The sequence below is a fragment of the Trichechus manatus genome, unplaced genomic scaffold, assembly GCF_000243295.1.
Source record: "Trichechus manatus latirostris isolate Lorelei unplaced genomic scaffold, TriManLat1.0 scaffold00063, whole genome shotgun sequence".
NCBI classification, from domain to species: domain Eukaryota; kingdom Metazoa; phylum Chordata; class Mammalia; order Sirenia; family Trichechidae; genus Trichechus; species Trichechus manatus.
In genome coordinates, this window is record NW_004443999.1 from 7,140,551 (window position 1) to 7,161,615 (window position 21,065).

General features: G+C 40.0%; 1 protein-coding gene across 2 annotated transcripts in view; it reads left to right on the plus strand.

Moving 5' to 3' along the window:
• The window catches only part of WDR7 (WD repeat domain 7), a 426,984-nt gene that overhangs the window by 286,953 nt on the left and 118,966 nt on the right, over nt 1-21,065 (plus strand). For both annotated transcript variants that reach the window (XM_004379257.2, XM_023733984.1), the window contains 2 exons: nt 5,662-5,848; nt 20,775-20,892. In XM_004379257.2, the coding sequence (XP_004379314.1) occupies nt 5,662-5,848; nt 20,775-20,892 (305 nt within the window). The remainder of the gene's footprint in view (nt 1-5,661; nt 5,849-20,774; nt 20,893-21,065) is intronic.

Below are 21,065 nucleotides of genomic sequence, written 5' to 3' on the forward strand. Positions count from 1 at the left end.
GAAAAAGAGGGAAAAGAAAACAAAACAAATTAAAAAAAAAAAGAAGAGAAAAACCCCCAAAAAACAGAAAAAAAAAAAAATCCCACAAAAAAAAATGCCCTTAGGGATCCCTCTGAGCGTCTGCACAAGCTGAGGGGTTAGGTTTCAAGCCGCGTAGCACTGCCCAGCCAGAACGGGCTCCCAACTCAAGAAAAGGAAAAGAAAACAAACAAACAATTCAAAACAAACAAAGGCCCTGGGATCCCACCAGCGTGGTAGCCCAGACCGGGTGGCAGTTGCACACTTGAACAGAGCTCTGCAGCCCCCTAGGAAGAAGCAAAGATGGCGCACGGAGCCAGGTATTTGAGCAAAAGAATGGGGAGGTGGTGAGAGGTCAGGAAGAAATCAAAAGAAGGGGAAAAAAGCAACACCAGCAGCCAACAAATGGTACACAGGGAGTTGGCCAGTGCGGGCTGGTGGAATCCAAGAGACTGTGGCTGCAGGAAGCAGAGGAGGCCGAGTGGGGGTGAAGAAAGGTGGGGGTTGGGAAAGCATATATCACAAATTACTGGTTCTGTCTCCTGCTGGAAGCTCCATGAAGCTGCTTTCTCGTACCCCCTATTTTCTGGTCTCTGATAGGAGTCCAAGATGGCAGATCCACACTGCGTTAGCTGATAGGGGACCTCTGCATGAACCTCTCCTCGCTCTCCATTCTCTGTCAGTTTTCTCACTCCATTTGGTGCTTGGCTGAGTTCTTTATCTCTTCATTTGATGTTTTAGGGTTTCAGGGTTGCTGTTGTCTCTGTTTGGCTTAGTTTTTCAGATCTTTGCTGTGGAGGGATGGCGTGGTGCTTCTGCCTAGAGCGCCATGTTGTCCTAGATGAACTTTTTAATACTGCCACTGGAATGCCTTCTGGGAAGGGATCAAATCATGATGGTAGCTAATAGCATCATTCTCTACCTTCCTTACCCAGTGAGGCACTATGCATAGTGGTGTATTTACGTAAAATAAGTAAATGTATATTTGTACAAAGTTACATTCTATCTTATAGAGATTAAAATATACAACCTTTAGTGGATACTAAAGGTTTAATGAAAATCATGGGAGATAAATTTCATCAATTTTTGTCATGAGACTTTTTCTTTGAGTAGGGAAGTTCCTATCATCTTAGTTTTAGCTTTGCCTCATCTAAGCTATATGGAATCATAAATTAGAAAAACCCTAAATTAGAGAATATAAGTTGAGGAAGGAATAAATTTGTCTCTTGTTATCATCATACAACCATATTGTAAAGGCTATTTCCTTAATATCAGCTGAAAAAATACATGACTAAGAAATTTGAAGCCTTAGGCATCCTAGAGTATTCCTTCAGAACATCAGTGTCATTATTGCTGGTAGCAGTTAAGTCATAAGCATCTTGTTAATCAACAAGGCTAGACATCAAAAGGTTTAACTTGAAAATCCTCTTTAACTTTTATTGCTTATATGTTTTTTTCACCTTTTTTTTAAATTGTGCTTTAGATGGTTTACAGAGCAAATTAGTTTCTCATTAAACAATATGCATATTGTTTTGTGACATTGATTGCCAACCCTGCGATGTGCCAGCACTTTCCCCTTCTTGATCTTCGGTTCCCCATTTCCGTTGATCCAACTTTCCTGTCCCCTCTTGCCTTCTTGTCCTTGCCCTTGGGCTGGTGTGCCCATTTAGTCTTGTGGTTGAGCTACATAATACAATGCTAATAATAATACATGATTGAGCTACATGTATTATTATTTGTTTTATGGACCTGTCTAATCTTTAGCTGAAGAATAAATCTCAGGAATGACTTCAGTACTGAGCTAAAAGGGTGTCCAGGGGCCATACTCTCAGGGTTTCTCCAGTCTCTGTCAGACCAGTAAGTCTGGTCTTTTTTTGTGAGTTAGGATTTTGTTTTACATTTTTCTCCAGCTCTATCCGGGACCTATCAGAGAAGTTGGTGATGGTAGCCGGGCACCATCTAGTTATGATGGATTCAGTTTGGTGGAAGCTGTGGTAGTTTTGGCCCATTAGTCCTTTGGACTAATCTTTTCCTTGTGTCTTTGGTTTTCTTCATTCTCCCTTGCTCCAGGCGGGGTGGGACCAGTGGAGTATCTTAGATGGCTGCTCACAAGCCTTGAAGACTCCAGACGCTACTCACCAAAGTAGGATATAGAACATTTTCTTATAAACTATATTATGCCATTTGAGCTAGATGGTCCCCCTAGACCATGGTCCCCACAGCCCTCAGCCCAGTAATTCGGTCCCTGAAGGAGATTGGATGTGTCTATGAAGCTTCCATGACTTTGCCTTGGTCAACTTGTACTGACTTCCCCTGGATTGTATACTGTCTTACCCTTCACCAAAGTTACTTATTGCTTATATGTTTTGGTTGGAATAAGTTGTCAGAGACAAATGTGGAATTTTGACATTTGTATGCTTATATATTTCCAAAACAGCTCACTGGAAAAAAAAAATCATACTCTTACTAGTAGATTTAGAATTTGTGTATGAAATAGACCATTCTTCTCTCTTCTCTTGGTGCACCACACACGGCCTGTCAACACGCCCTGCCAGAACTAGTGTAGGAGTGCAGGAATCCTTGCTTTATGTTGCCCAGAGACTGTAATGTCAGCTAGAGAAGGAGAGACACCAGAGGAGTATTTTACTCATGAGATTCCTAAGTGAAATCGAAAGTACTTTAAGGGAAAGGTGGCGGGGCTGTTCTAGGGACCCTGCATGTCCTGCTGAGTGGGACATCCTCCCTGTGACACATAGACCACACTTGGCAGAGGAGCAACAGGCCTACTGGCATCCATTGCTGGGCCAAGGGTCTTTTGGGGAACCTTTACTGATTTTCCCTTTTCTATCGTTTCTTTGGAGGGCAAGCGATCACATTGCCTATGCTATCCTTCCTACTATATTGGAAAAATGATAGAAAATATAAAAAAAAATGGCCACTTATTGTTTACTGTTGCTCTCAAGAAAAAATGGTCAGAGTGGTGAGGAAGCTGCTTCTGGTGTTCCACACAGAGGCCGTTAGGAACCAGCAAGTTCCCAAGGATTGCCAGAATGCTCCTACCTGAAATGAATACAGAAATGGTGGAGTATCGCTAAGGAAAATGATGATTGAAATGCTATAAACCATTGCACTTAGGAAAGTTGACTTCCTCTTTGTAATATTACTTACTGAGGATACACCTCCAGGGAGCCCTAGTGCTTAGACTGAAAGCCATTGCTGCTGGTTTTGAAGGATGTCTGCAGAGAACAGCAGTAGGGGTTTCTCCGCAGCTCTTACAACTTTCTGGAAGTAAAGAATAAGTGGCAAAGTGGAAGATTTCTTGACATTTTGAAATATCATTCTGACCAACTGGGGTAGCGAGCTGCACTAGAAATATACATGCAGTAAAGGCAGGTTCATTTGTTAAGCTGTTTGTAAGTAAATGATTTGCTTTTTTGCTATCTGTCCAGAAACCCTGGTAGTGTTGCTTCATATGAAAACAGAAAGTTGGGGTTGACTCCAATATAGCCACCAAACTGGCCCTTTATGAGGTACGAAAAGGAATGGATTTATGCTACATATCACATGCGAAACTCAGTGAATCCTTCTTAGGTTGCGACTTGTCTGAAAATGTTGGAAAAGGAGGCAGGATATTCCCATGGGCTCAGGAAGCCAGGCCATGCTATTTTCCATTTTGAGTCCCTAATGTGTGCCAAGCACTGTACTTGGTGGTTTGGAAGATGCGAAGTTATGTGAACCACAGTTCCTGCTCTCAGGAAGCTGACAAACTTGCTGAGGAAAGGGGGAATGGACAGAAATACTTTATCTTTAAAGCTATTATGTGAAAGGGAGGCATAAGTGCTGGCAGAAAATAGAGAACCGTGGATCTTTTTTTTTTTAGGAAGTTTATTGTTTTTCTGATCCAAAACCAAAATGTGAAGCATTACATGTTACATTTTGATGGTTAAGTATGAGAGTAAAATTTACACTTATGAATGAGGTATGAATTGTAGAAGCTTTCTCAAGGAGATGATCTTGTATATATACATTTTTAGTTTACTGCAGGAGCAGGTAACCCAAGGTCTATGGATCCTTGAAATTTTTCCACAGAATTTAGTGGCTATGGTTTTTTATGCAGTTTTCCTAAAGAAAGGAGGTGGTGGCTTTCAGCAGATTCTTAAACTGTTCTATGACTGAGAAAAGATTAAGAACCATGAATTTAGAGTGCACTCACAGACTCTTATCTTGGCTTTACAATATTCTTCACTTCTTTTCACCTCCACTTCAAACCGTTCTTTACACTGCCGCCAGTGACCTTCCTAAAATATGTATCTCATTATCTTCCTCCCTTCTTTGTCTCCCTGTTGCTCTTAAAATAAACATTAAACTCCTTAACACAGTTAACAGGAACCCTGCCTGTCTCTCCAGCCTCTTCTCTTGGCTCTTTCCCCCCAGTTTCCTACTTGAATGAATCTGAGTTCTCAGATTTCTCTTTGTTTCGTGATCTTTTTGGACTTTCTCCAGTGCTATTCTCTCACCCTGTAATAGTCTGTCACTGCCCTCTTTAAATGACTAACCCTACATATCCTTTAGGTCTCAGCTTGAATATCATTTCCCCTGGGAAGTGCAAGTCTTCTCTTCCTCCCCCTAGATGAGGTTAATTGTCATGCCTTAGGATCCCATAGCACCCACCCTGAACTTCCCCTGCCTAACATCTCTCACGCTCCGTACATACTGTGTTTGCCAAGTGTACTTGTTCAATTATCTGTTTCTCCTCCTGATAAAGGGGAGGAATCGGGTCTGTTGCTCGTGCTTTATGTACAGTTTTGAGTTCTGTATGTTTTAATCAATTATATCTTGCTCATTTTTCCATTTTGTTTTATGCAAAAAAATGTTAAGACTGCATCATGTTCCATCATATGATTGTACCATATTAACCATCCATCAACTATTGTTGGACGTTTAGGTTATTTTTTAGCTTTTTTGCTATTATAATGTTACTCTCCACATCTTTGCACATACATCTTTTTCAAAGTTCAAACTCTGTTTCCTTAAGATAGTTTCCTAGAAAGAGGATAAAAGTTTTAAAGGTTTTTTATTTTGTCATTGTTACCTGCTGTTGAGTTGGCCTGCCGACTCATGGAGACTCTGTACACAATGGAACAAAATGCTGTCTTGTCCACGATCGGTTATGGATCAGACCGTTGTGATCTATAGGGTTTCATTAACTGGTTTTTTTGGAAGTAGATTGCCAGGACTTTCTTCCAAGTCTGTCTTAATCTGGAAGCTCCACTGAAGCCTGCCCACCATGGGAGACCCTGCTGTTATTTGAAATACCAGTAGCATAGCTTCTAACATGATAGCAATACATAAGTCACCACAGTATGACAAAGTAACAGATGGGTGGTGCTATACAGACTTACTTATATATAATTATTATATAATTAAAATCCTTTAGAACATGGCAAGAAATATTGTAACCTAACTTTTCTCTTGAAAGTATGTGGCTAAACAAACTAGAACTCTTATTAGTCTTAGTGTTCAAAACCTTTTCAGTTAAAAAGAAAAGATCCAAAGTGGTTTATATTTTGAAAATATGTTTCAAAGAAAACCATCCAAAAGTAAGATTACTTTATTTCTGTGTGTTTTATTTTATAATCTTAGGCAAGGCATTGACATATCTTCTGCTGCAGCCCCCGAGTCCCAAACTTCCAGCACACAGCACTATTCGAAGAACAGCTATTGATCTAATTGGACGAGGCTTCACAGTTTGGGAGCCTTACATGGATGTGTCTGCTGTTCTGATGGGGCTTCTCGAACTTTGTGCTGATGCTGAGAAACAACTTGCCAAGTAGGTGCTCAGTTCCAGTTAATTTAATTTGTTGTTGCTTTGCAGGGGAGGGGTGGGAATTTATAACTCTTTATAAATTGTGTGTATTTAATAGACAAAAAACTTAATACGTGAAATTTTGGATATGGACAATTAAAAGGAGGCATTTTTCTGCAATTTTAACACAATTGGGATTTAGTATTGAGCCAATGAATGATTGATCTGTGACAGAATTTTCAAATTGTGTACCTTGAAATATTATTAACTAATAATAGTATGCACAATAGTCACAACAAGAGACTCAAACATACCAGTCATCATGATGGTAGAGTTCCGTTCTGTTATACACAAGGTCACCATAAGTCAGAGCTGACTGGATGCAACTAACAACAACAATAGTGTAAATACATGGTTTGTAAGGAAGCTGATAGGCATATTTGATGCTTGCTCAAAAATGTTTTACCAGTAGAGGACATGGCCAATAGTTTGGGCAACCACTCCTCCACACTCCTATTCTTTTTTAAACCAATTTTTAAAAGGTTTCATTTGAACACAATAAAATGCACCCATTTAAGGTATACAGTTTGATGGGTTTTAGCAAATGTATAACACGTGTAATCACAGCCACACTCGAGAGAGAATGTTTACATGACTCTGAAAGTTCCATCATGCCCGTCCCTGGCCCCAGGCAGCCCCTCTTCTGGTTTCTTTTTTTTTCTTTTCTTTTCTTCATTGACATATAATTCATATACCGTAAAATTCACCCTTTTAAAGTGTACAATTCAGTGAATTTTCATATATTCACAAAGTTGTCCACACTGCTATTAGCTTCAAATTTTTGAAATACAAATCTGCTTATGTCATGCATCTGATAGAATTTGTGTGTTTGGTGCATTGCCACTGCGTATAGGTTAAGCATAACACTTCTTAGCCAGGGCCTCCTTAGCTTGTCCTGGCCACTGTCACCTTCCACCTCCTCTAGGACCCACAGTGAATGCCTTTTAATTACTAGAACGCAGAGTATTTTTGTATAATTACGTTTTTTCTCTTTGTTACCATGTTCCTACCTGTTCTTCAATGCTTAAGTCTTTTAAAGCCTTCCCTAACTTCCACAAGCACAGGTAAATTCTCTTTCCTCTGTACTACTTAAGTGGATAGTGTTCAAAAATGTTTCTAGTTTAATTCATCCCAGTGTTTTCCATCTCTTAGGGAAACAAAAAATATATTGCAATCTAGTTTTGAAGATGAAATATATACATGTGAAAATTTAATATAGAATAAGAAAATGATGCAGAAGAAAGATACCAGCATACAAGAAGTGATGTTGTTAGGCGCTGTCAAGTCGATTCCAACTCATAATGACCCCATATGACAAAGGAGAACTGCTCCATTGGATTTTCTTGGCTGTAATCTTTACTGAAGCAGATAGCCAGATTTTCTCCCGAAGAGCCGATGGGTGGGTTCAAACCGCCAGTCTTTCAGTTAGCAGCCAAGTGCTTTACCATTTGTGCCACCAGTCTCCTTATACAAGAAGTAGAGTATATTAAGTGTCAAGAAACAGTAATAAACCAAAACTCAAAACTATTGCTGTCAGGTCAATTCCAACTCATAACAACCCTATAGGACAGAGTAGAACTGCCCCATACGGTTTCCAGGGAACGGCTGGTGGATTCAGCTGTTCGAATCCTATGGGGCAGTTTTACTCTATCCTGTAGGGTTGTTATGAGTTGGAATTGACTTGACAGCAATTAGTTTTGGATATGAAATATGTAGCTGGAGGGTCAAAGAGTACCAGATTGTGGGAGATCTTGAATGTCAGGCTTAAAAAGTTCAGACTTTATCTTATCATGTTACATTTTTCTACCAAATACCTGTAATGGCCAGTAAGTAGGTGTAAGTCATAGCATCCACAACAAGTAGAAATTTCTTAGAAACCTTGGGTTCTAAAAATTTCATTAAGCACTTACACTCCATTCTGTAATAATTTTACACTCATTTTAATATAAATATGTTTTAAAATGACTTACCTTCTAATAATGGTGGTACTCCAAGAAGATGTGCCATATTTATTCTGTGACTTTTAGCCATTCTGGGCATACCCTTCGTTGTGTTGATTACCCCATTTGAGAAGCCAGATTTTAAAGGTGTGGTAGTGGGTAGTATGGCTACAACATGATGAAAATCTTTAATAAATGAAGTTAATTCTCTTCAGGATAGTGTAGTAGAAATTAATCAAAGGCTACCATATCTGGCAATCAATATATTCATGAATTAGGCAATGATTTACTGGCATACCCCATCTCCGCTAGGTCCTGGAGAAAGAGAAATAAAAGACAGAAGAGCAGTGGGGCCTGAACAGGACCTTGAAGGATGATTAGGAGTTAGGTAGGCAGGGGGGATGGGGAAGATAGTGTATATACATTGAGGTTAGATTGGAAGGAAGCTGGGCCAGAGAAATGAAAAACAGACACAAGGAGGTCGCAGTGACCCAGGCAAGCAATGACGAGAGAGTAAGGGAAGAGGAAGATGAGCTGAGGGAGTTGGCTAAAATGAAATAAGTGAGAAGCACTTGTTAGTCAACTGGCTAGGAGTGATTTGGAGGATGGAGAGGTGGGTATGCAGTAGAGATCAGTGTTGTCTTGAGAACTTAACCTCCTGATTCGTGAAAGAATGGGGGGTGGGGGGGTTAAAATACACATAACATAAAATTTACCACTGTAACCATCTTAAAGTATACAGTTCAGTGGCATTAAGTACATTCACAGTGATGTACAAATATCACCACTATCTAGTTCCTGAACTTTTCATCACCTCAAATGAAAATCCTGTACCTCTTACAAAGAAGTCACTCCATATTACTCCCTCCAACAAGCCCCTGGTAACCACTAATCTACTTTCTGTCTCTATGAGTTTACCTATTCTGGATATTTCATCTAAATGGAATCATACAGTATGTGGCCTTTTGTGTCTGGCTTCTTCCACTTAGCATAATGTTTTTAGCTAAGGTTCAGCCATGTTGTAACATGTATAAATACTTTAATCCTTTATAGCTAAATAGTATCCCATTGTCTGGATATACCACATTTTGTTTATCCATTCATCAGATAATGAGCATTTAAGTTGTTTCTACCTTTTGGCTATTGTGAATGGAACTTCTATGAACATTCATATATAAGAATCTGTTTGAGTCCCCTGTTTTCTATTCCTTTGGGTAGATACTTAGGAGTGGAATTGCTGGGTCTTATAATTCTATGTTAACCTTACTGAGGAACCGCCAAACTGCTTTCCACAGAGGCCACACCATTTTACATTCCCACCAGCAATGTGTAAAATTTGTATAAACCATTCTAATGAGTAGGAATTCTTGAACTGTCCCATGATGCTTCTCTTGACGAAAATGTTAGCACCTCTTAGATTTTCTCAGTGAATGGCATTTCACTCTTACCACTGGTAACCATTTAAAAAGCTAGAGTTCGCCAATCTTTCTTTATGGTTACCTTTCTCATATTCCATACATTCTAGAATGCTTTGGGACTGTAGCATACTGGCTATAGTATGCTGACTGCTCTGTGCTGAGGAAGTAGAGACCAGAGAGACAGCTGAAGGCTAGAATGAAATGTTGTAGTTTTTTCTACAGATTGAGCATTACCAGCCCAGGGTCCCAGATTGATAGATGGGAGAGGGTCCCAGATTGATAGATGGGAGGGGGGTAGTCATTTCAGACCTACATAGCTGTCCTCCCCCTGCCTTTTCCTGTCATCCCACCATGCTTCCTAAACTTCACCTTTGTGTTTTCCTAGCTGTATGACCTTCAGCAAATTACTTCACCTTTCTGCCTCAGTTCTGTCAACAAGTTAGGGCTAATGAAGACACCTACCTCATAAAGTTGATGTTAAATGAAGTTTTATTTGCAAAGTGTTTAGAAGAGTATTTAGGACGTATTAAGAAATTAGTGGATGTTACCCATATGGTGCAGCCCTGGTAGCACAGTGGTTAAAAGGTCAGCAGTTCAAATCCACCAGCTGCTCCTTGGAAACCCTATGGAGCAATTCTACTCTGTCCTGTAGGGTTGCTATGAGTCAGAATTGACTCGACGGTAAGGGATTTGGTTTTTTTGGTTTTACCCATATGGTGATAGTATGGATGGTAATGCCATTATCATTGTCCTGGTATCGAACAGATCAAGAACTACCCAATTCTAGAATGAACATTTGGCATAGTGGTAGCCAGCATAGCTTTTGGGTATAGGAGACCAGGAGGTTTCCAATTGACTTTAAGGATTAGGAGGGAATGTGGGCCATTGAGTTTGTGCTAATAGTAAGAGGCAGCTGGACTTTGTGCAAGGACCTTGAACATAGTTCCAGCACTTTGCCCTTCCCTGTGCTGCAGCTGTCAGGCACAAGCTCCAAGGAGTCCTCACGCCTCACTGGTTTATCTGGAGAAGACATAACATTTTTTGATTGTCCAAAACTTTGCATTGACCTAGTTTTATAGCATATTTTGAAAACTGACCTAAACAAAATTTCCATAGTATACATTCAGTTTTGTTTCCCAGGAGAAGTGATGAGTTTTCATTTTAGGTTTAGTTTTTAATATTTTATTTTTAAATAAGTTTATATGAAGCTTATATTGGGCAAACATAAAGATACGCTTATATCTTATTTGTATGTAATATGTCCACAGACACAAATACTGTAGTTTTTCAGTAGGTAATTTAAATCTTGCTATTACATCCTTTTCTGTCACGAAGATTAGTATGACTCAGTACACAGCTCTGAATAAATGAATGTATCAGCATGTAGCCTTGAGGAGCCCAATGTGATTTTCATCATGATAAATTGCATAATAAGCAAGAAAATGTTTGCTTATTAATCTATAACAAGATTTAGATTGAAAATGGCCTGTTACATCCATAGCACACTCGGTGCAGGCTGCAGGACGACCAAGACACTGAGGCATGGAGGAGCCATGCGTGCAGGAGGTTAAGCGTGCATCTTACCCTGCTGGTGCCCTGCTGCTCTGCCCCTTCTTGTGCCCGATTTACTGTGTACACAATAACAGCACTCAGCTGCCTTGCTTCTCTGTACGATGTTAAGCTTGCTTCACAAAGAAGCTATTATGTTGTGTTTGTGCTTTTAAAAACGTTAGTTCTCGTTTACTGAAAAAGAGAAAAAGCATAGACCATGTTTCCTTCTTGATTCCCATTCTTTTAAGTTGATGGTGGGAGTGTGGGAGGATGGTGTGAGGAGGGGCAGCTAGCTCAGGCCTGCTGTCGACATCTGGAAGACACATATTATAGCAGAGTGCCTTGCTTCCTCTCTCTCACGTGCAGACATCCCCATGCTAACACTGCTGAGAGGGCTCCTAAACAACTATATAGGCCTCAAGACTAACAGGGTACTTTTCCAGAATTAATTACGCCTTGATGTTAGAAATATCACTTACAGTTTTACATCTTTGAAATTGAAATGTCACTAGTTGTTTTCAAATATTTTGCCAAATTTTAAGCCGTGTGTACTAATTAAACATTTATTGAGTTTAACATGTGAAAGGGGCAGTGTTAGACAAATACAGAGTGCCAGAGTTGAATGAAACAGAGGTCTTGCCTCAAAATGAGTCCCTGGGTGGTGCAGAAGGTTAATGTGCTTGGCTGCTAACCAGAAGGTTGGAGGTTTAAGTCCACCCAGAGGCACTCGGAAGAAAGACTTGGTGATCTACTTCCAAAAAATCAGCCATTGAAAACCCTATGGAGCACAGTTCTACTCTGACATACATGGGGTCACAGCTGAACTGAATGGCAACGGGTCCTGCCTCTAAGGCACTTGCAGTCTTACAGGAAGGATAAGATCTGCCCAGAGGTAACCATGATACAAAGTGCAGGGGAGAGTAAAAGGCATGCACATTCCGGGCATGGTAAGATGAATCATAGCTGGTAATCAGAAAGTATGCAAGCAAGAGTTCCATGTGAATCTTTCATTTGAGTAAAAGAACAGAAGGAGTAAAGGACAGTCCTGCCCATGAGATGCTGGTAGTGTCTTAAAACGATGGTGAGTGAAAGTGAATATTGGCTTTAACTCATTTTACTCATTTATTCCTTGTAGAACTTCAACAGTGGGATGCTCACTTCCAAATCTCTAGCACAAATTCCTTCCCAGTTACCTCTGGGGAATGGAATTAGGGTAAAAGAGAGAATAGTTTTTACCTTTTACTTCTTAAGACAATTGTGACAGTGAGGTTTTTCTTTCTTTCAGCATTTACCACAAACCTAGGACTATGCAGGGGATACAGAGATACGGGAGGCAGCCCTCTCACTGAGTGCTTCTTACCTGTGTGCTACGCACATCAGAAATGCCCTCATCTAATTATAGAGAAGCTCAAGGAAGAGCTATTATTATCCACATTTTGCAGATGAGAAAAATGCATCTGAGACAGGTGCTGCCACTTGTCCACAGCAACGCTGTAGTCACTGAACAAGGCGGGATTCAAACCCAGGCCTAACTGCCTCCAAAAACCATGCAGCTAACACTGTGCTAGCTAGCATTTAAAATCTTATATCCACAGAATTAAACTCCAACGGAGTACTAAATTTAAAACAACCTGTTATAAGATGTAAAAGTAGCCAACTTTTCAGAATTTTCAGTGTAGTTTCAAAATTTTTGAAATATATTTAATAAAATCATTTTCAATAAGTATTTTTTGCATCCTAGAAATTAAAAGCCTTATTTAAATATCAGTAAGTTCTGTGAGCATGTGGATCATGTATTATGTGTTTATTCATATTTATTCATAATACCTGGCAAGAATGTTGCATGCAGTAAATGTTTAATGAAATAGTCACAGAATTTTACAGATGAAAGTCTCCCTCAAGAGTATCTCATCCAAAACCCTCAACGTCAGATTAAGTAAAATAAGGTTTAGAGTGATCAGACAACTTCTCTAAGCTCATACTAGTACTATGATTGCAAAGACTGTCACTCAGGTCTCCTGACCCCCATTTTACTGTCCCCATACCATGTGGCTAGGTGACAGGTGATTCACAGGTAGAATCTTATATGAGAAAAATTTTAAATTTATTATTATGGGCTGCTGATTCATAATGAACTGTTTAATAGACAATTCAGGCTATACTTCATTGAAGTCATAGATTGGGCCATGCTTAACTTATTGTGAGAAAAATAGATACCTGTAGTATTATATTTTTTTATAAATCCATAATTTTATTAGATCAGCATGGTTGTGTACATATTGATAAAATGTGAGAACGGTAGAAAATCATACTATATAACGAACAGAAAAATCCTCGTGCTTTTGGAAGGCCAGACTTACGTCTGTCTGTCTTTGGACTGTGATTTTGATTCAGTTTGCCTGATTCATGTTGCAGGGCCTTTGCTCTGAAAGAGAATTCAACAGTCTGACCCAGCTGCAGAAGCTGGCTCATCTCTCAGCACATGCTGCACGGCTGAGGGATGGTAGTGATTATAGAAAACCTGTTGCTTCTCTGGAGTACCCACTGCTTACCAACAAAGAAAAGAGAAGCACATAGCCACTGGAAACCTACACCTGTCCTGAAAATGCACAAATAAGCACCATTCGCTAGAAAGGTTCTTTTGGAACTATATAGAGTTGGAGAAAGAGTTGACATTTTAACTCAGATCTCAACCATATTTTTTTTTAATTTAGGGGGCAGGGAGTAGAAAAAGGCATACATCATATAAACACTAAGATGCTTTAGGATTCTATATTTAAATGCTTTTTTCCTGTTCACATAAAATGTATTTTTAGAGGAAATTTATAATCTGAGGAGGTCATATAACTGAATCATGTCAGCACAATTTTATTCACTATAAATGTATACAACATGTAGGAAATAGATCTAAAAGGTACACAGTTGGAGGAGGAATTGTCACCTTGGAGTCTATGAAATTAAGGGCTAACGTGACAGAGAGGAATTGAAGGGCCCTCATTAAATTAAAGACAATTGTTAACACACCTTTTTTACCAGGAAGCGGTAAGGTGGAATTCTCAGATGTTATGTAATTAGCTGTGCATTTTCAAAATAATTTTGGTTGTCTTTGTCTTTGATGGGGAGTGTTTTCAATATCCTTTTACTGTTGACTTTGACTAAAATCTGGGGGCTCTTCAATGAAAGTTTAAGTGCTCCTCCCCGAAATATCCCTTTAGAGCTTTCCTTAGTTTGACAGATGGTGAAGTTTGATAATTTCGACAGGGACATTTAACTGAAGTGTTGTGACATGTTAGTTTTAAAATGCCTTTACTTCCATGGAGTAAGGGTTGAAACAGGGTTCATGAACAGTCATGTAAAGACTGAGCTCAGCTGGAGTGGATGATTTTCTATTCATGTTTTTTTTTTATTTATAATGTCTATCATCTCTTGTATTTCATATTGGATATGTATACAGAAATGCTGAGTAAAATAGACAAGTCTGTCATGTCATATTTTTTAAAGACAGAAACCAAAGACCCATCATATAAGCCTTTATAACAAATGACCTGCATAACAGCCAGATAAGCAGGATCAAATGAAAAGAGTGAGTTCCACATTGACATCCAGGTTCCAAATTAAGGCAGAGACCCTTCAATTTCAAACCTCTGATTGTATGATCTTTCCTCATTCAGTTAGAATCCCACATTCAGATACATCACACTCACAGTGCACTCTTGCCTTTAGAGGGAACTACATGCAGAATTAGACTGTGTCTGTTGAGACTATCAGATCAATTACTTTGACTTCATTGCCTGGTCAATTCAGTCAAATAACTGGCATAGTGATTTTTTTTTCCCCCCGCTGAATTTACCAGGAAACTTCATTTAATGCCTAGCCACTGAACTACCACTATGCTGAAGGCCAGTACTAGGCACATTGGAGGGGGATACACAGGAGTAGAAGGCACACTCCCTGTCTGCACAGAGTTCACAATACGAAATGAATCCATAATGCCTGGCAGAATGGGATTCATTGTGGAGGGTCTGGTTAAGCAAGTTTGGTGGCGGTTTGTGTTTTGTTTCAGTAGGTGATTAAGAGCTATGTTGTTGCTGTTAGTGCTATAGCAAACACAGCATGCCATGTGGATAAGACAAGAAATGAGCAGAGGGGAGGGAGGAGAGTGTTCCAGGGGGAAGAGGAATGGGGAGAAGCATTAGCAAAATACTAGAATTAAAAAAAAAGAAACAGGATATTTAGGGACCAACTTAGAAACTTGCCTGGTCTCAGGAGCATTGGTGTTGAAAAGACTGAGTTAAAAATGAAACTAGGGTGCATAGTGGAGCACAGGACGTTTTTAGGTCAGTAAATCTATTCTTTATGATCCTGTTAACGGTGGATAATTTTCATGATGTTATACATTTGTTAAAATCCATAGAACTGTACAACACAAAGAAAAAACCAAACTCATTGCCACTGAGTTGATTCTGACTCATGGCGACCCTGTGTGTTACAGGGTAGAGCTGCATAGGGTTTTCTTAGCTGTAATCTTTACACGAAGAGATTGCTAGACCTTTCTTCCACTGTGCCACTTGATTGTGTTCGAACCACCAACCTTCCATTAGCTGCCAAGTGCAAACCATTTACACCACCCAGGGACCACAACACACAAAGAGTAAACTATGGACTTTAGTTAATAATACTGGTTTATTCATCGTAACAAATGAACCATAGGAATGCAAGATATTCATAATAGGAGGAACTGTGTGCAAGAGGACAGGGGATATTTGTGAACTCTGTACTTTCTGCACAATTTTTCTGTAAACCTAAAACTGTCCTAAAAAGTAAAATCTATTTTTAAAAAAACAATGAAATTAGATTACATCAGGCCTAAAATCTCAAGCCAAGGAGTTTAAGATTTTTCTTACAAGGAGTAGAGAGCTACTGGAGACTTTTAAACAGGATAAGCATGAAATAAAGTTGGTACTGTTGGAAGATTACTCTGGTGGTGGTGCACTGAGCAGACTGGAGGGGAGAAGAAAACAGTGTCTCTTGTTCCCCTGTGCCTTAGCAGACTTTTTCAATGTTGTCACACTCACAACCCTCCCGCTTTTGCACTGTGGGTGCTTTAAAGGGCACTGCAGACCCCTGACCTCAGAGCAACAGATCTGGCCGCAATCTGCAGTCCTGCACACGGGCTGCCTGACACTGATGAAGGAATCACTCACATGCACACGCTGATGTGTCTGCAAAGTGTTGAGGTTTCCAGCTTCCACTGAATTTGATGGGCAATACTTCTGCACATCTTTGGTTAGCTTCCTCTCCCACTACCCTACAGCTTCTCTTCCAGACACCTGCCACACAGCACCCAGCTTTACCACTTTTCATGGTATAGGAAGTTTGCCACTCATTGCTGTCAAGTGGATTCCAACTCATAGCAACCCTGTGGGACAGAGTAGAACTGTCCCATAGGGTTTCCAAGGCTGTAATCTTTACAGAAGCAGACTGCCACATCTTTTTCCTGTACAGGAGCTGAGTGGGTTCCAACCATCAACCTTTTGATTAGCAGCAAGCGCTTTAACCACTGTGCCACCAAGACTCCTCCCGAAGTTTGCCAAGTCCCCCAAATTTACTAGATTGTTTGTTGAGGTGAGGAAAGGGTACTGTGTGGCTAACCCTGTACCTTGAAGCCAATGACCTGCCATTAATTGATCTAATTTTCCTTTCACTTTGTTTCTGTTAGGGAGAGGCATGATAGGTCAGAACATGTGTACAGTAATACAGGTCAGGTGCAGGCCTAGGTGGGTTTGCATCTGTCATCTCATTTAATCTTCCTATCAGCCCTGTGAAGTGGGCATTTTAATAATCAAATTTTATAGATAATATGCCTACTGTGTCTTGGGTGGCCACAGGACACAGCATAAGGGTGTGGGGGTTGGGGGGAAGTATCCACTTGTCACTGTGGCATGAGCCTTGGAAGTTTGCCATCTGACCACCCCCGCCCTCCACACATTCGTATTCAAACATTCAATTCATTTTCATTGTTATTATCATTCATATTATCTCTCTGTCTTTCTCTGTCTCTCTCTCTCTGCCAGCTTTCCACCAAAAATTTCTTCTCCATACAGATAACAGAGAAGGGATGGAAGAGCGGGCTTAGAGGTGGGTGGAGAGGATAGGACAGCAGGTTTGCTGGGATCCTGTTTATGCGGTTAGAACTCTGGTTGGTAACTGCAAGGGTCCCAGCAGCACACAGCTGGGGATGGACAGGACTGCTCCGGACTCCAGGAGATTCTAACCCTTGACTGCAAAAGCCAGACCCTATCTTTCAGCACCTAGGGAGCACATCCATGGGGCAGGGGAGTGGGGGGTAGGAGGAGTGGGAGCGGGGGTGTGTGGATAGGCACCCAAAGCCGTGAAGCACAGCAGGGATAACAACTTCTCTATCACTATACTTCTCTTAATATAACCTAGCTCTTTGGGCAGGCACGTCAGTAACATCTGTATTTATGTTTCAGATAAACTCTAAAGGTCTGTTTCACAAGCTCAGTTTAGCAATGTATCACCTCTCGCAGATCTGTAAAGTGGATCATTTGTACCCACACATAAAACCTGTTGCCATCGAGTCAATTCCAACTCATAGCAACCCTACAGGACAGAGTAGAACTGCCCACAGTGTTTCAACTGTCAAGAAATCAGATGATGTATTGCACTGGGCAAATCTGCTGCAAAAGACCTCTTTAAAATTTTAAAAAGCAAAGAGATCACCTTAAGAACTAAGGTGCGCCTAACCCAGGCCATGATGTTTTCAGTTGCCTCCTATGCATGTGAAAGCTGGACAATGAATAAGGAAGACCGAAGAAGAATTGATGCCTTTGAATTATGGTGTTGGCGAAGAATAGTGAATGTACCCTGGACTGCCACAAGAATGAACAAATATGTCTTAGAAGAAGTACAGCCAGAATGCTCCTTAGAAGCAAGGATGGCAAGACTTCATCTCACGTACTCTGGACACGTTATTAGGAGGGACCAGTCCCTGGAAAAGGACATCATGCTTGGTAAAGTAGAAGGTCAACAAAAAAGAGGAAGACCCTCAACAAGATGGATTGACGTAGTGGCTTCAACAGTGGGCTCAAACATAGCAACCATTGTGAGGATGGTGCAGGACCAGGCAGTGTTTTGTTCTTTAGTACATTGGGTCGCTATTAGTCAGAACCAACTTGACGGCACCTGACAACCAGAACAACAGGGTTTCCAAGGTTGTAATCTTTATGGAAGCAGTCTCCCACATCTTTCTCCCGTGGAGTGGCTGGTGGGTTCAAACTGCTGACCTTTCAGTTAACAGCGGAGCACTTAACCACGGTGCCAACCGGGGCTCCTTACTCACACATAAGACTTCTGATTTAGCTGAATTTGATCCTTTTGAGGACTTTTTGGATCCCAGCTGTCACCTAATACAGCTGCCTTCCCTTACAACTTTTTATCCACACCAGTTGATAAAACATGCTTTCCATATCTTCATAAAAGCCACTAATATTGGATAAAAGGAGCTGAAGTCCAAGTATTGCAGCTGCTGTTGTTATGTGCTGTTGAGTCCATTCGGACTCATAGTGACCCTATAGGACAGAGCAGAATTGCCACATATGATTTCCTTGGCTGTAATCTTTAAGGGAGCAGATCGCGAGGTCTTTTCTCCTGCGGAGCCACTGGTGGGTTTGAACCAATGACCTTTCGGTTAACAGCCTAGTGCTTAACCATTGTGCCACCATAGTATTGCAGCATATCTCTAGAAATCTCTTTCAGGGATACAATCTAACCCTTCATCTACATCTTCTGAGTTTAGTCGTGTTACCAGTTCATTAATCCAGTTAACCGTAGTATCGTGAAACCCCGTCCTGTCTTCTTTTGGCCAAAGAATGGCTATCCTAAAACACATTGCACCACTCCTTGGCTCCCCACATACCTTCTCTAGACCTGATTTCTCATTTGTAAGATGCCGACATCACCTTACCTCATAGGGAAGTCCTGGGGCAGAAGCAAAAGGACATAAAATAGCTAAGGAAATTTGACTTCAAACCTTGGGTCCTCTGTCCACTTCCTCTGTATGGTGCCTTCCAGAGATGGGATGGGCTGCCCCCGGGGGGCATTCCTTTTCCCTGGATGACTGCTTGGCAGGAATGTTGCCTGGGCAATGTTTGCCAACTCCAACATTCTGTGATTTTATTGATCCTATGAAATTTGATTTCATTTTTTTTCCTAATTATTCAATTAAAATACCAGTCTTGTTTGTTTCAGGCTTCCAGTATTATCAATACCTGTTTGCCCACATTGATGAAAGAAAGGAAACATCACAGTATATCTAAAAAATTTAATTGGCTTGTGAACTTTTTAAAACTTGATTTAAAATACAGGTATATAATCTAAATTTTATAATAATCGTTAAGTAATCCAGCCCTAGCACTACTCACATAGTAACATCTCTTCTGCTGAATTCTCAGTAGTAAAGCTTAGTCGAGAAAAGATGCTGTTGAAATGCCCATCCTGCTTTCCTGCTGAACACCTTTTCCAGTGCCTACTGGAAAACAACAGCATCAGGATCTCCCCCCGGGGTGGGGGTGGGGGGTGGCACGCCCACCAACGCATTCCTTCCATTCAGTGTTCAGTATGTGGATGTGTTCTCTCAGATCACATCTTTCTTTTCAGTGGTAAGCATCAAAAGAAGACTCTGCATACTCCTCTTCTCTGAGTTCCTATTTTATATCTACCCTTGGTTTGGAAGAGAACAAAGACATATTATCAACCAAAGATTTAAGAAGCAATTATAGTCAAAAAGAAATTATAAGCAGAATTTTCTATAATAAGTTTACCATTCTTAAGCATCTTTATTTTCATCTAAAAGTTAAAACAGTGATCCTTTGATCAATTATAGAGATACCTGTAAACTTTTTTTTCAAGATTTTTTCTGTAAACATAATCGAGTTTACACATGAAGCACACTGACTACAGGAAACCTTAATTTAATTTCATATGCATATTTAAATATCAAAATTATTTAACTAAAGGGAGAAACTGTAATCAGATCTCTTACTGAGTAACAAAATACTTCTTATATACAATTGATGTGTGGCTCACGTGGCACACTTTACTTAAAAGTCTTAATACTTTTTACAGTGCTGTCTATATAATATAAAGAAAGCTTGGAAACAGAAGAAAATGTATCCTTTTTATGTATTAGCAGTGATAGAGGGGTATAGCATCACCACCCTGTCAGGACCTTTGCATTCCCACAGTTCGGAAAGATTTATTTCATCATGTACATAATCGTACACATACCTGACTGATGTCATACATATGTTCTTTGTATAGAGAGAATTAGTATCAGTTAATATAACTTTTTAATCAGTTCTTTTATTGGCAGGGCATGATAATTAGTAGAGTGGTACCAAAAGTTTTAAGTGGAGAGTAAACTAGCAGTGCTTGGAAGGGATATTTCAAACTACAAGTAATATATGAACTGAAAATAATTATATCATTCTTAGTTTTTCTGATGATTCTGTGGACAGAAAGGTTTTTTGTTTGTTTGTTTTGATGCTTCCTTTCAGATACAGGGCCTGAAATGCAGCCTTTTAAATATGCCCTTGTAGACAAATTATTACCTTTAATTTTTTTAGGAAAAAATTTGAAAATATCCAGCACGACATGTGTCCTTGCTTATTCTGAGCTTTGTGATATGTATTCAGTAGTAGTTCTTGATAATTTGTTAACAAGACCTTTTTAACACTTTGGACAGATGCACATACTGTTTTCAATCTTCACGGTTAATTATTCGATTTTGTATTTGATGCCAGAACACCCTGACTCCTAATCACTGCTCATTGTTGCAAGTCCATTATATTCTAACTGTTTGAATGCTCCCATTGACCTTGAACTGACATTATAAGCTGTGTCTAATCTTTTCAGTCTATATTTCTAATGCTTCTTTTCTTTTTTCTTATCCCTGTTTAGCATCACAATGGGGCTGCCTCTGAGCCCAGCAGCTGACTCGGCCCGCTCTGCAAGGCATGCCCTCTCCCTCATCGCCACTGCCAGACCACCCGCCTTCATCACCACCATAGCCAAAGAGGTGAGCGTAACTTTCCAATATGCTCCAGCTTCTCATTCAGAGGAAGCTGAAGGTTCAGATCCATAAACAGTCCTTCCAGTGGGTTCTAGAACAATACAAGTTATAATTTATATATATATGTATGTATGTATATATGTATATCTATATGTATGTATGTATATATATATGTGTGT